At 35.9% G+C, this 15,915-nt stretch overlaps 1 protein-coding gene across 9 annotated transcripts in view; it reads left to right on the top strand.

Moving 5' to 3' along the window:
• LOC132916863 (glutamate receptor ionotropic, NMDA 2B) overlaps positions 1 to 15,915 on the top strand; it is a 337,093-nt gene that overhangs the window by 273,129 nt on the left and 48,049 nt on the right. For all 9 annotated transcript variants that reach the window (XM_060977242.1, XM_060977246.1, XM_060977248.1 and 6 more), the window contains one exon: positions 11,802 to 12,031. In XM_060977242.1, the coding sequence (XP_060833225.1) occupies positions 11,802 to 12,031 (230 nt within the window). The remainder of the gene's footprint in view (positions 1 to 11,801; positions 12,032 to 15,915) is intronic.

Here is a 15,915-nt window from a genome sequence, read left to right on the forward strand (position 1 = left end):
ATTAAGGAAATTGTTCGCATTGCGTAACTGCTAGCAGATGTTGCCACTTGACAGGTCAGACTTCGATTCGCGTGGCATGATTCATTGAGTCGTCGGTGAATTTGAAGGGAACCCTATTTGGTCGGTATGACGCTTCGCCTATGGTTTGCATGGATATAGTTGACGTGTTTCGGGCGTTTCGGTAGTCATTAAGCGTATACCGATGATCGGAGGGGGACAGAATGCGGTTCGGAATGCGTTGATGATTTTATAGCGTCCTGGTAATATAGATTGATTCAAAATTATTTGTGTCACGAGTACTATGCTCGGTAATAGGAACGATATTAACCTGATATTATTAGTAGGCAGATTGATATTAGTAACTATATTCGTTTCGGTACTGTTATATTGGTGGTAAAGCGGTATATAATCTGGTATCTATTATTAGTAGCATCTGGTATCGACATTCTATGCTAAATCGATCGCGTTTTAACGTCGACGCGAGGGATTTTTTGTTCAACGTGAAATGTCACGTAGACCACGTGAAATTAGAGGGAGTTTCAGCCATAATTTTGCTGGTTTCGAATTCGTTTAGGACGAATTTCGAACTTCCATCTAGACGATAGCGTTACAATACTGTGGAATTCGATAATATGAAAGTTGTGCGAACGTTGTTCGTAACTTTGTAACTGCCAAACAATCGACGATAGAATTTTTGGTAACAGCGTAAAAGATGAAGTTTGTCATGAACAGCTGCCTGTTTCCAGTGTTTGTGCGATTTTCATCGGCATCCTGCTAACGCGAGGACTTTGCGTAAGTTTATTGAAGTTCGAGGGGTTTATCCGTGTCGCGAGGGCAGAAGCGAATAAACCGAATGTTACTGAACTTCTGCTTGTTTTTACTGAAGTACCTTGGAGAGAAGTTGACTTCTTTGTTCTAGAAGCCTTCTGAAGTTTAATCCCAAATAACAAGGGATAAACAAGATTGTTCGATTGACCGTGTCTATCGGATGAAAGACGTTCCAAGTGCTCTACCTATTTCGTGAAAAGAATAGATGATATCATTTTTCTATATCAATTACATTTATACATAAATTGATATCATTGCACTTCTTTATCGTTACGTGAGCTTAAAGAAAAAGGTCTTATAGCGAAGAAGAAACTTGTTCTTAACGCGGTATGTAGTAGATTATTGCTCGATCGATGCAAATTTAAGCTTATTCCTCCATTTACGTGATCCATGAATAATGATAGTCAGCGGTCAAAACGCATGCCACGACTGAAACATAAAAAAGAATTATAAAGATGGTAACTTCAAAATTATTAGGGTCATAACGTTGAACAATCGCTTGAACTTTTCCCGTTTTGGCAACTCAGACCATATCAAACTTTCTTTTGATTAAGATTCTGCAAACTTAAACTACCGTCCTTTTTACTTAACTCTCACAAGTATATCAACATAAACCAGCGATAATAATCACTTAACCGAGGATTATGCGCATTAAGAAACATTTAAATTTAATCCAGCATATTTTGTGGTAGATAGATATTAAGATAAGGACTATTTATTAAACTCACTTAATACTTCCAAACATGCACATGTTGTATCGATATATTTATCAAAAATATTATTCATATTATTATACATGCGTACAATTTCCATAACTTTGGTATATTTGGTATTATATTAAATGTTTTACATTTTAAACTTTGACGATGATAGATAACAAGTTTGTAATTTCTCCGGTTTCAATCGTTTTATTTGAAACAAAACGCAGCGTATTAATCGCACGCTTGAAACGCAAAGAATGAGTTTTTATTATATATTATTAATATCGCGTATTATTATATGCATACATTATATTATAATATACAATATTATATGTTATTTTATCCAACATGTGAACCACAAAATATCTGAGTTTCCAACGTAGACTGGCAGCAGAACTTAGTTTTGTGACTCGACCACGTTTGATTTCATGTGCCAATTTACACGCCTAAACAATTTACATGAAAGCAAACGTCAAACTTCGAAACACCAAATGCTTTGAATAATTATGATCGGAACCACCGCAGAGATAATCGACTCTGCTAAGCGACTACATGCAAAGTGGAGGCAAGGATTACTGCGGCAGTCACATCATCAAGTATATATTTAGTGAAGTACTTCCGGTGGTTCTTGACAGAAGTTGGGGCATTTGGCGACATCCCAATCGTGACGATATCTCCCATAATCGTTACGGGAATGGCCAACGACGTACAGAGCCTCTAATCTACGAAACTTTCCGCGAACATCCTCGAACGGACATCGTCGCGATGGATCGGATTTCCAGGCGACATTTTACGACTTTGAATTGACTCCACGTTTCTCGGTGAAACGATCGAGGAATTAGATAAATGTCCTTTGCGTGGAATTTATAGTATACAACCCAAACTTGTTTGTAAAATTGCAATGGCCACAGAAAATCGACTTACTCGTTTTAGGGATATGAACTTCCTCAACTAAGTAAATTACATTTTTCTTTGACCTAGCTGATCGAAAATGCACGATTTTGTTTTAACGGAATTGTTTCTTGTTTATATAATAATATACTTTTTGTAATTCCAATGCTATTTTGCCATTGGCAATGGCAATTTTGCCATTTTAGTACAGTGAAATTGCAAAACGCAAGGTGAGAAATGAAAGACGACAAATGTTTTTATAAATATGTTTATTACTATAAAAAAGGGTTATTTAAATTGGGTAAAATGTTGTGAAGAATTACAACTAGCGATAGGTAATTTTTCGATAGTTGAAATGTAAAGTTTTGTCTAAGGGAACGCTGAGATTTTAATACCATTTAGTTTTAGTTACTTTACTTTAGATAAAATGATGCTTGACACTAGAGCCATCGGATCTGATCGAAATAACAAAATCATAATTTTTTCCTAGAAATTTCATCCCTTCACAATGATTTGAACGATCGTGATATTTTATAAAATAATATATGTAATATTTCGTATTTCATTTCTACTTAAACGAAGCAAAATTCGATCTACACGTTGATCGTTTAACCATAATCCACTGTTACTTGTACAAGCGATTTGACCAGATTAGCTTACTTAGTCCATTAACCGGATGTCGCTTCGTTATCGGTCGCATCACGGATAATTGAGCCACTAAACAGCTCGAAATGGCGACAGAGGCGAGAGAAGAACTTTCTTATCGAGCTGATATAGCGCAGCAGATGCTACGGAGTCTGGTAGAGTAATAAACTACCTAACAAGGCATAACATCGCCTCTAATGTATGACTGCTAATAGAATGTGATTAACGGCGGCTTTCTAACGAGATCGCGTACTATATGGGAACTTTCGGGCAAGTTCCACCCACGGTTCATAGTACCTCAGGCATTTGGTTGTAAGCTGACCAGTCCCGAAAGAGTATGTTATCGTAATAATTTCCTTGATAAAATTCCAATTAATCTTATCACGAATTTGAGACGGTATCGATTTTAACACAGTATCATGTATCTCGTAGCAGTCGGTTGAAATTATTAATGTACAATGTGCTCTTGCAGGTAATAGATTATTCATGGTGAAATTATGATCTTAAAATAAGGAAGAGATATTATAGTTTATAGCTTGGGAATATATATTTGTGATTCTTTGGATCTATTCTTCAAAATCTTTCAATCTTGTTATTTTTTTACCTTCATTACGACGTTTCGTGAACATTTCCGTTCGCTTCTTCAGAGCGAATCTGAGAGAGCAATACGTCGTATAACTGAAGAAAAACATGTCACCTACTCGTGGTGAAAGTTCAACATCTAACAAGCCTACAACTCTTTTTCTATAAAAGCGGTACCATTGGAACCAAAATCGAAATATTTCAGTGTCACCCATAAAAATGTGTCTTGCATGCGAATAAACATTTACATAGCACTGTAGTGATACTCGTAGCATTGCTTAGGAACAACCATCCTACGCTTATCTAATTTTGCTGTCCCACTTATTTCTCCTTCACCTTTGTATCTCTTCAGGTATCTTCTTTTTTCTTTAATTATTTTATTCATAAGGAGCGTAGAATGCGCAAAGGAATGACAATTACATTGAACAATAAAACCGAATATTTGAAACCTGTGTATTTTAATATCTACTAAAATGTAATGTTCAGTTTAGATTATATAAACACGAGAAGGGCAACGGATTTAAAGATATTATTTAAAAGAGCAGGAGAACGTACGATCCACCTTTTTTTCTCTTAAAAAATTACAAATTCCCGACGTCAACAGAAACTTATCTCGGTTCTTGCTATTTCTTCAGTGGAGTAAAAGTTTACGTTTTACGATGAGCTAGACAAAAGCTTTGAATCTTTCGTTAAATTCTTCCTTTATCCAAAGCTTATCAGGAGGACGTCGCGTCGGTGAAAAGACGTCCGGTCGCTACGCGATCGCCTTCATCGCCGTTCGTTTTCCTGATATTCACTGTTAATGGACCCTGAAAATTGATCGAGGCCATTACTCACGCTCTCGCTAGATCTCACGAGTATACGCCGCAACTTCTGATAAGCGGAAGGAGCGGCTCGTATTTACATGCAACGCGATTCGTTAACGACATTTCCTTGGTAATGAGGATCGTGATTAAGCGGTCGATCATTAATTCTTCTTTCATTTGATCTCGTTACGTAAGCGGAACTCGCAACCGCGGACAGATAATTGATGCTTCTGATACAAAAATCTTCGCGAGTATTTTATATACTTTGGTTTTACATTGGTTTTCGTAGCAAATTAAAAAGAGAAACTTCGTTAAAGCGAGAGTTGAGTAATTGTTCGATAAAATATATCGTAGTTTATATAGCGTGTGTCCAATTTAGAAATATGGAAAAGAAAAAGAAAAGGTGTTTCAAGCGAATGTTGTAGGTAAGGACTAAAACTGATCTAACTGGAATTATTGTTTCGCCTTCGTCGATCTTCAATTTTTTAATTATAGAAACTTCTAGTTAGAAAAAGCTCCGGAGAATTCACAATTATATTTTTAAATAAAAATCTACACTTTTTATCGTATCATCGTAGCTGGCATTAAAACGTTGTCAGGATACTAACTACTCGCGTCTGTTGCATAAATCATGCTGGAGAAGTGAACTTTTACAACCGACGTGTCGCCTGCATTTAAATTTTTGTTTTGTTATATTTTAATTCCATTTAAACCGAGCATATTGTACGTACTAATGCAGCATACGACAAAGTCTAGTTATGCACACATGTGCACAGTTAGCTTTGCAGCTCTACTTTGCATCGTCCATTCTCAAATTTCTGGCATGTTCCTCTTGGGATAGAATCGTACGATATTCTAAGAATTTGAAAGTCGTATTCGTTCAGAAACGTCTCTCGATATACTCGACGTATTTTTACTTATAGAAACATCATTTTTCCTTGCGTCCTGCTGATATTCCGTCTGTCATCTTTTTACTGTCTTTTTGTGTCGCTGGCATTTTCTTTTCGATGCCCCTGTCCTGTTTTATTTCATTGTTAAAATTTGTCTTCTCTATTCTACCCACGCTGTCTTTTCTATCGACACAATTCTTCTATTTCTATCTTCGCTCTGTATTCCTTTTCATTTCGTCATGGCAACTCACTTGCGTCTTTCTGTTCACAATTGCAAGAAAACTATCGAGTACCACCAGTGTAAATATCAGACAATAGTAATATCTTGAAATATGAGAAATTTGAGTACTTCGAGAATATTGTTTACCGGGTGTCTCTAAGTGACTCAGCCTCTAAAGAGTACAAAAAATTCGTGAATCGATTAAAATGCTCGATATATTCCATCGATTAAGAAGTAAATGAAAACAACAGCAAAACAGTAATACGAATGGTAAACAGTAAAATAAGAAATAAAAATGAAGACCATTAAAAGTAAGGTGATAAACGAAGATAAAAATAATAAACATTGCTACAAATGTAAACGATAACAACGCCACTCTGAAACTTTATAATCATACTGTTTAATATTATTATTTATTATTTTGTGACGATCGTTCGCAGGATGTCTTGGAAAGCGATTCAAGCAATCAGTCGAACACAAGATCTAGATAGAGATAATACGATTATTCGATCGTGTATTTCGAACTGTGGCGTGCCAATGTGCCAACAAACAAGGTTGTAGCCTGATGAGGGGGTTGGAATGATACTCGCGAAAGGCAGCACACGGAATTAATCATCGGTCAGCGACGCATAGATATGACTGTGTACTAGCGAGCCCTGCTATTTCCTGCCGTCTCAGTAAGCCGGCTTGACAGGGGACATTATTTACATTAATTTCGTTGGCAGCTGGATCTGACCGTGTCGCCCTGTAAATCTAAAACGGTATACCCTTCGTTCTATTTGTAATCTGAATTTCAACTGGAACCCTCCGGATGGCAACACTCGTTTCAAGCGAACGATTTTATTGGATCATAGGGACGCTGATACTATATCGTATTTTCTTTTTTATTCTTTATTTTTTTATTTTCTTAGTTATAGTAACGTTGTTGGTATACTTGTTTGAGTAATTAATACAATTAATAAAGCAATTAATGTAATACAATATAATGGGATTATACAGTATAATTAAATAATTACAAACGTGTACCTTGATTACGAATCGATTGAAATTTAGATTAGATAAATTAAATTTATTTAACTTCGTCGTAGAACAAGGATCGATTATTATAGAAAACTTGCAAACAAATATTTGATATTCGATTATTATTCACTCACGCGACTTTTTAACGTGAAAAATTGCACTTAGGTTTAACTGTTCTTGGCATGTAAGTAATCTTTATTCTACGTTGCAACATTCGTTTCAAATGTATCGGAAAACAAATTACTCTGACTTCAATATCCAAATAACTGAACATCCAACCGCTGTGCGTTTACTCGCATAAAAAATTACCATGAAACAACTCTTTGAAAAATATGCCAACAATAGCTTCGTTATATCTCATCTATCCAGAAATATTTTAATCAACCTACGCAATTACAACTGCAAAGAACCTCGTCAAGGCTTCATTAAAAACACAACGTAAGAAACAAACATACTGTTTATTTTTTCATACGGATTTCATTTTCTTCTTCTTCTGAAAACAATTCTGAAACAGAGAATTCTGTCCGAGAACCTGAGAGATTTGAACAGAATCTGACGCGAAAAATTGCTGGTCGATTTATTCCATGGCCGAAAAGAGGGTTAAAAAATTGCCATTTGCCTTCGAATCGATGATGCTGAGTCGGATGAAGAGATGCGGAGGTGGCGCGAATGAATTTTCATCGCGACACGTTCGACCTGTATCTGTATCGGATTCCAATATTCGAATGTCGGCCGATCGCACACAGGAGACGCCCTCTTCTCCTCCTATTACATATTCGTAACGACGATGAACTTGCAGATGGTCTCTTTCTCACCTCGTTCGCAATTTTCTCTCTACTTCGTCCACAGATTGCGAAGTTTCGTTCGAAAATTCTGCACAACTCTGGCCTCTCTATTGTTCGTCGAAAATATATGACGTTTTCTCGCGGCTTGATCCCTTTAAAGAGGACTTGCCAGGCCGGAGGGGCAATTTCATTTGACCCGCTGTTAAATAAATCCTACGAAAATTCGGGTCGATGCGATCTGGGGAAAACGATACGCTCGATAAATCGTCTACTTTCAATTCGTATTCGCCAACCTCGTACCCACGATGTTTTCACATGGTCAGAATAGAGTTGGTCAGAATACAGTCGGTCGAAACGGATCGTATTACGTAGCTGAGAACGTCGTTTCTAATCTGTTATTTATTTCCGTCGATTTCTAATACTAGAAATATCAGAGTTTTCAAATATTTTACTCTTGTGACACTTTTAAAATAATCTCTAAGGAACGCAATTGTTTATATCATACTATGCATAGTATTATAATTCAATTTAGGAGAAAGGAAGAGATACAATTAAGTAACGACTTAAAAATCATAATGTATGTGTATCAAGAATGCGAATTTAGTTAACGTGTTTCAACTTTTGAAAGTTTCATCCCTCGAGTTTGCTAATTAATTAAGTTATAACTTGGTTGTTTGCTGCGATGAGTTCTCATGGTTTGAAAGAATATAATGAATTTATTATAATGATAAACACGGAATGTTATTTTACGAAAACTAGTAGTGGACTTACGCCATTATAATCTTTAGTCTTCCAATTACACTCGCCAGTGAACACGCTTTTGTTGATTCGTCTTCGAGTTCCCTAATTAAGCCAGTTACGAGTTTCATAAGTTCTTTAATCGCGAATTGAAAAGTTAACAACGTTTGAAAATTATTTAACATGCCTTGAATAGGTTTGAAATAAACAAATTATTTTTATTGCAACCGCAATCGGGAGATTCAGTTTTCATATAACAAGCTAAAAAGTTTCGTAATGCTTTACTTCGACGCTATTCTACCTTCGGAAAGCATGCCCCGTGTCATATTTAAAATATAAAGTGCAACGAGAATTGACATTGCATATTACCAAACTTTTCATTTTGGATTTTTCTACAACTTAACAAGAAAGAATACACACTCGCGCATAAAGTAAATAAAATAGTATCGATTTTCCACCAACAGAACAAATAAATCTGCTGGAAAATATCGCAAACTGACAAATATTTGCATCAACCTGTTCCAACGAATTCGATCGAATATACGCACATACGTACGTGCTTCAAACCTTTCGGAGCATATTGACAACAGATAGGAAATACTTTATAAAAACCACTGCCTGTTAATAAATCGCACGCGAAATGCTATCGTGATAGCTGAAAGTTAAAATTGCACCTTCACTGAAGCAGCAACGAGGAACTTTTTATTGCACGTTTGTCGCTTCGTGTTTCAAACGGTACGCGACAAATTTCAATTTTTGGAAACGTTTTGTTCACGCGGAAGCAACGTAATCAAAGGAATATTTGGATTTTCGTCCCAAAGCATTCGTTTCCAGCAACTAGTAGGTATACACCGAACGAATATTTGTTTCTATCGGGACGTGTTGCTATGTGTTTCTTATTTTCTTTTTTTCTTTACCGCTTTCAGCGAAAACAGGTAATAAATACAGGTTTTATTACTGGCAACAATATGTACGAACGTTAGACAGCAACATGTTCGAGAAAGATGAGACACCAATGGAGAATTCCTCGCTGTTTGTTCAATGAGAGCGTGGTTTAAGATCCATCCTGTTTCCGAGTCGAAAGACAGGATATGTCGCGACGAATAGCGGTAATCTAGAGTGAAACTTTGTAATTAAATCGGGCGAGGAGCTCGAGCCCTTGTGGATTCCGCTAATTATACATTCCCCTTATTTCCGCACAACAGAAACACGATAATGTTGTATCGTGTCTACGCTATGGATAACATTCTATGACAATGCTGCATCGTTTCTCACAATTAGCTCGATATGACATAGCAACTATTCTCAAGTATGAAGTATCGTTGGCAGAAATTAGAGGGCAGAACGAACAGCTTGAAGAGCATAACTGGACCAGCAACCGCGGCTTCTGTAGTAGGATGATTGCAACATTGACAAATTGTTTGGGTTGGTGGCGATAAAACATGATTTATATGTGGTCTATGGTTACTGGTTCAGTTACGCTGTTCACGGTAACCGAAAAGATACGAAAGAGATTTTATCAATAGAAAATTTTATGGAAGTATAGGAATTTTTTGAATAAATATCGTAACTTTACAGGCACGTTTTGCATTAAACAGGGAAAGAGAAGGAGCAAAATTCACAATGCGTTTGCATACTACGCATTGAACTTTTATTTAGTTTGTCGAGTTTGTTGATGCAACGCGAAAGCAAAACTCACCGCCACGATCTCACGGTTTTTCGCATGCTGAACAAATTACAAACGATTCGCGGACTGTCGAGTCAGGGCGAACGTCGCGGTATTCTTTGACCGCACTTGAAACTCCAGCTTCTATAACTCTCGCGATTTTATTTCCTCCGAAAGAAATAACAGTCGTTTGATAAAAAAAAAAAAAATAATTTGTAACGAACGTGTTCTGAATTTCTCCATAATTAATCGTATTACGGTTATAAATAGGTATATTGTTTGTCATATTTATAAGCACGCGATAAATAATCTATAATTGCCTGACAGAGATAAAAGTGAACTGGTAATAAAACGTCGGAAAACATTTTCATAAATTTAATGCTTGTACTTTTTATACCATTCATATCGAATTAAAGTCTCTTATTATACTGACATTTTGATAGGTAGGTTTCGTGTATTAAAATGATATATTTTCTCAAACACCAACAATAACACGAATATTGAGTTAATCGATAGCTCTGTTCAAGGCTTCTGTTCTCTCTATATTCTCGTATTTTTTCATTCAAAACGTTCGCTAAATATCAAATTCCAGTTGATAGGAGGAAAAAGCTACAGAATTTGTACAAAGTGTTTGATGATAATTTGTAAATATGGAATATATCAAGTTGTACGATATAAAGACAAAATCGGTACGAAAATTAATTACTGACACATCGTGTGGGTAATGGAAATTCTATTAACACTGAACTTGTTAACTATCACGAAATTAACCCTTATCACTCCAATCCTGTCTTGCGTTTGACAGCTTCGTTTCCAATTGGAGTGATAAGGGTTAAGCAATCTCTTATCCGAAATTAGCGATGCATTGTGTTTGCGCCAAATGAAGCAAGTCGTGGCTCTTATTTCCGATTAACGTTGAAGGATCAATCGGAGAAATAATATTCCACGTAAAAAGTATTTCAGAGAACAATGTGCGAAATTGAAAAATGGCACTGATTGCAAGATAAAAAATACGAATACTGTACCATCAGAATCCCACCAATACTTGTAAATGTCGACTCCTAGATATTTTCTCTCAATCACAGACAAGTCTCAAATAGTATAAAACTTTAACGCGTATTTGATAATGAACGGAATAGCAAAACTATCTTCCTGTCGCACAAATTATATACATACAGTCAAATATACAGATAAAAATACACACAGGACAAATGTAAGTGAACAGGCAGTGACAGAAGATACCAATGAAGTTCGATCGAATTATAAATAGCAATTGGAGTGATAAGGGTTAAGCAATCTCATATCCGAAATTAGCGATGCATTGTGTTTGCGCCAAATGAAGCAATTCGTGGCTCTTATTTCCGATTAACGTTGAAAGATCAATCGGAGAAATAATATTCTACGTAAAAAGTATTTCAGAGAACAATGTGCGAAATTGAAAAATAGCACTGACTGCAAGATAAAAAATACGAATACTGTACCATCAGAATCCCACCAATACTTGTAAATGTCGACTCCTAGATATTTTCTCTCAATCACAGACAAGTCTCAAATAGTATAAAACGTTAACGCGTATTTGATAATGAACGGAATAGCAAAACTATCTTCCTGTCGCACAAATTATATACATACAGTCAAATATACAGATAAAAATACACACAGGACAAATGTAAGTGGACAGGCAGTGACAGTAGATACCAATGAAGTTCGATCGAATTATAAATAGCGTTATAAATTGAAGTTTCATTTATTGTACATCCTTATAGTACGTGGGCTATTTAGTAAATAATGGAAATTAATATTTACATTTTGGTGCAAACAAATAGTATTTAACGAAACTTGGTTGATCCCTCTTCCCACTACCAGTCCATTTATTTTTGTCGTCGACTGTAAGTACAGAGAAAAATGGGCGTTGTATTAAGAGAAATGCTCAGGAACACGTGTCTCCGCGATAGCCAGTATTACGTGTCATCTATCAAGCGAAACAATCTTCTGATTTATCAATCTTTCGTCTCATTTGTGGCAACAGATCGGCGTGTGGAAATCCTGGAAGAAGGAAGGTCTGGACATCAAGGACATCGTCTGGCCAGGAAAAACCCATACACCACCGCAAGGAGTGCCAGAGAAGTTTTATTTGAAAATAACCTTCTTGGAGGAGCCGCCCTACATCAATCTCGCGCCTCCAGATCCTGTGACCGGAAAATGTCTGGTGGATCGTGGTGTTCACTGTCGAGTAGCCAAAGATTCCGACATGGATGAGTAAGTTCACTTCCTTTTCGTCGTTGAAATCTTCGTTGGTCGATGGAGCCCGAACCTTTGCTCCCATGTACGTTAAACAGTTTGGAAAATACTGGCACTCGTGCCGGCATTATCAATTTTCTACCCTTTAAACGCCTCTGCGTGAAACTTAAGTTTGAAAGCTTTTATACACCGGACCTGACCCGTCGGTCAGTTTTTATTTTTAGGCAGACAGGATGCAGTAGGGAGATAAGACGAAAAAGAAATATAGGGAGAAGTTTTATTTTCGTGTTATTTATGAGGATAGAGGGAGAAGAGCGTTAAGGGTGGACAGCAGGGAAATATTCAGGTGAATATTCGTTGGAAATCTCGGAGAACGAAAATTTAAAAACCCGTTTTCTTGAATCATGAAAAATTAAAATTTAAGGAAGAAAGAAGCTTAACTAATTTGAAAAAAGACGTCGTCCTACTCGTGACACTGTTTAAATGATACTAACGATATTGTTTAAAAATATCTTCGCGAATCAAATTTTCAATAATTAATCTCTAATTAAATTTTAATAGCACTTTGATAAAGTCAATTTTAATAGCTCAAACTTAGGCTCTAAACAGTGATATCTTGTTCAAGTAATTCGGAGACTTTCAAATGTAATTTTCAATATATGCAAGTGTAGTGCTACGCAAAGATTGCACAAATTGTAATCTATAAATATCTCTTGTTCGAGGTAATAAACGGCAATTTATCTAAGTTCCCAGAAGGTGAGCTCTTCGTTTAGATAATGCTCCCCGACGGGCTCGTTTGCAACGTGTTAACGTCGTTAGTCGCTACATTTGAACTCGACGCTTTTTCCCTTGCACTCACGCAAGGGGCTGCCTTCGCGAAGTCTCGCTTTAATTTTGCAAGGAATCCTGTTGGATCGAAATTATACCTGGGAAGACCTTCGCAAGGGGTCTAATATAGTTAAGTTTTCCGTTGAAGCACGAGGAACGTACGTTTGCAGTACTAGTGGATTATTTTTTAATTTTAGAACTGTGAGCTTTGTAGAGGAGACAAATATTAGAAAATGTGTAAAAATACAGGAAGATATTATGAAACGGGAAGCTTACAGAAGGCGTATTGAAATTATAAAATGTTGAATCGAAATCGAAAAATTAAATCAGCTTTGGTGCTTAATCTTCTTTTGGAAAACAATTTCTCATATTTTTGCGAAATATTTTTTAACAAATTCCAACTTTTATTTACAGATATATTCGTTTATTAAAATAATTTTGATTATTTAATAAAATCAAGCAAAGTTACAAACACCATCTTTTTTTAAATCGTAAAATAGGAATTTATTTGATATTAGAGTACTTAGGTACCCGTTAAAAAGATCTAAAGATACAGAACTAATTTAGCTATTTAATAACATAATTCTAGATAAATTAGGCATTCGTGAAAACATTTTAATAAATACATACCAATTAGAAACTAAAGAATCAACGACCATTAAAATATCCGATCGTATAGGAATCACGAACTTTGTAATCCTCCATCTGGAAAATGAGAGGCTGTTAACACCACGCAGAGTGCGACACGTGGAATCCACATATTTCGTTGTATCTACGTTATACGACAACTTAAATGCATTCAGTAGTTACCACTAATCAGTTTTCTGGAATTGCGACACTGTAACTGAGAGAGGTAAATAGAAACCGGAGACAAAGCGGGCGAGTTCAATTCGCAACTTCGCAGTTCATGTCGTGAAATCCACGAGGAAAATTCAATTTCGGCTGGCAGCTGTCCGGGTCTCGCTATTATTCTTTCCATTTCTATCCTTTCGAGGATTTCTTATCGCGAACGTCATTGTTTTTTCGCGCTCTGTTCCTCTGTATTAACGCTACGTTCCGCTAACTCCGCTGAAATTTGTATCGTTTCTTGTTGCTGGAACGTTTATTTAAATGCAACAAATAACTCGATTAACGTGAAACTCGGAAACGAATTAGAGGTTGCTACTTGTCACTCGGGTAGTACGTTTCTTTGTTTCTTCGTGAGAGAATGGGAAGTGGGGATCGTTTGGAAAAAGGCTTGAAGGGCGTGGAAATTTTAAATACTCTTTAGTTATATCACTGATTTGCTGGAACAATGACGCGATCGAGGAAAGTAAATTTCGTTTAAAATTAGTCAAATTCGTTGGTAATTTTCAAAAACTCTATAAATTGTTTAGGAGTTTTTAAACAGATTACAAAGCACGGTAAAACTTTCCTCTATATGTGTTCTCAATATATCGTACGAGTCCGTCATTTGTCACATTGGTTCACATTTGTCACAGAATGAAAAGCAAAGAAAATTAATGAGGTCGTATACGATACAGCGTCGATACGATAAGCATCTAAAATTTAGAAAATCTCAGAAAGTGGAACGAACGCTTTGGCCTATTGGCTTGCACAATGTTATTCCTGTGTAAATGGAAACTTACAAATTACTCTATTAAATCGTACCAAACATTACAACCGGGCTATGAATTCTTATTGACATTCGCGTTCATAGAAAATTTGAAAGCGCAAAATTGTACAAAATATACATGATATGAAAAAATATATAAAATCAAAGTGTAGTGCTTGGTAGGTAGAACAATTTTTTTATCGAGGTTCTATTTTCTCAAATATATTGTCGAAAATGTGAATATACATAAAAATTCACAGTCTAATTACGACAGATATTCAAAAGGTTCTTCGTGCTTCAGTCCCGAATTTTCCATCTCCATATTCCCTAATTATGTCAATTTGCATAAATTTGTATGTGACACATTTTCACAACCAGAGCTTTTATAAAACGCGATTGAAATGCACGAAATTACAAAATATGTCGAACGTAACGGAAAATGCGTTTTACAGGAAAGCTTCGATGTTTCGAGGACAATGTAGGCAAAGGCATTAAAAGTAATTCGATTCGTAAGGTCGTGATCGCGAATAATGAATCGATTTCGACGACTACATCGCGTGGAATAACTCGAAAATTGTTGAACCGTAAACACGAACTTCAAGAATGACGCACGACTAACTCGACAGTAACCAGTTGACAACGAAACGGTTTCAGAAATTGAAATTCCTCTGGCGGAGGAATGCGATCGACGCGTGCGTGAAACCGAAACGAAATTCACGACATGGATTAAACGCGAATCAATTTTCCACGCCAATTGATCGAACGCGCACGTTAAGCTACAACGTGTATCATGTAAGAAGTTCCTTGCGAAAAATAACTTCGATTCGAATATCGCATTACTTGCACTATTTCTCAATTGTGGTTCGTACATTTTTCTCACGGAGCTTTCGATAAGCTCGAGCAAGAGTACATCTATTTTACGAATTTGAAGGTTATATTTCATTTTATTCAATATTTTCTTCAAGAATTTTATTATCTTTGTCGGTATATTAACAGTTTGATAAATGTCCTCTGTTGCTTGTCGCAACACAAACTTGTCCTTTCAAAGATATTAGAATTTATAACTTATATCGAATTTTTCTTGAGAATCGTCTACATTTAAAAGATGAAAACGACTCTTAAAGTTAGGGTTGGAAACATATTTCCCGGAATATTTTGGAAAGTATAACTGTCTCAATTTATTTAAACGACATACTAAAATTATGAATTTTTATGAATTATTCTGATAAATTTTTCCTGCAAAGTACGTCGCTTTTAATTATAAATACGTTTATGTAGCTTACACAACCATATTCAAAATAACAGAGTGAATAGTATAACTCAAGTATAACTATTTATTCTTAAGAAACATTCTTTGCATGTTAAATTCTTTTCGAAGATTCTTTACGTCATCAAAGAATGTCAGATTCCAATGGCGTCAGTTTGAAATCGCAAATAAATAAACAAGCAAGTAAATAATAGTAAATAATAGATAAACATA

Source organism: Bombus pascuorum, chromosome 2 (assembly GCF_905332965.1).
Source record: "Bombus pascuorum chromosome 2, iyBomPasc1.1, whole genome shotgun sequence".
NCBI lineage: Eukaryota > Metazoa > Arthropoda > Insecta > Hymenoptera > Apidae > Bombus > Bombus pascuorum.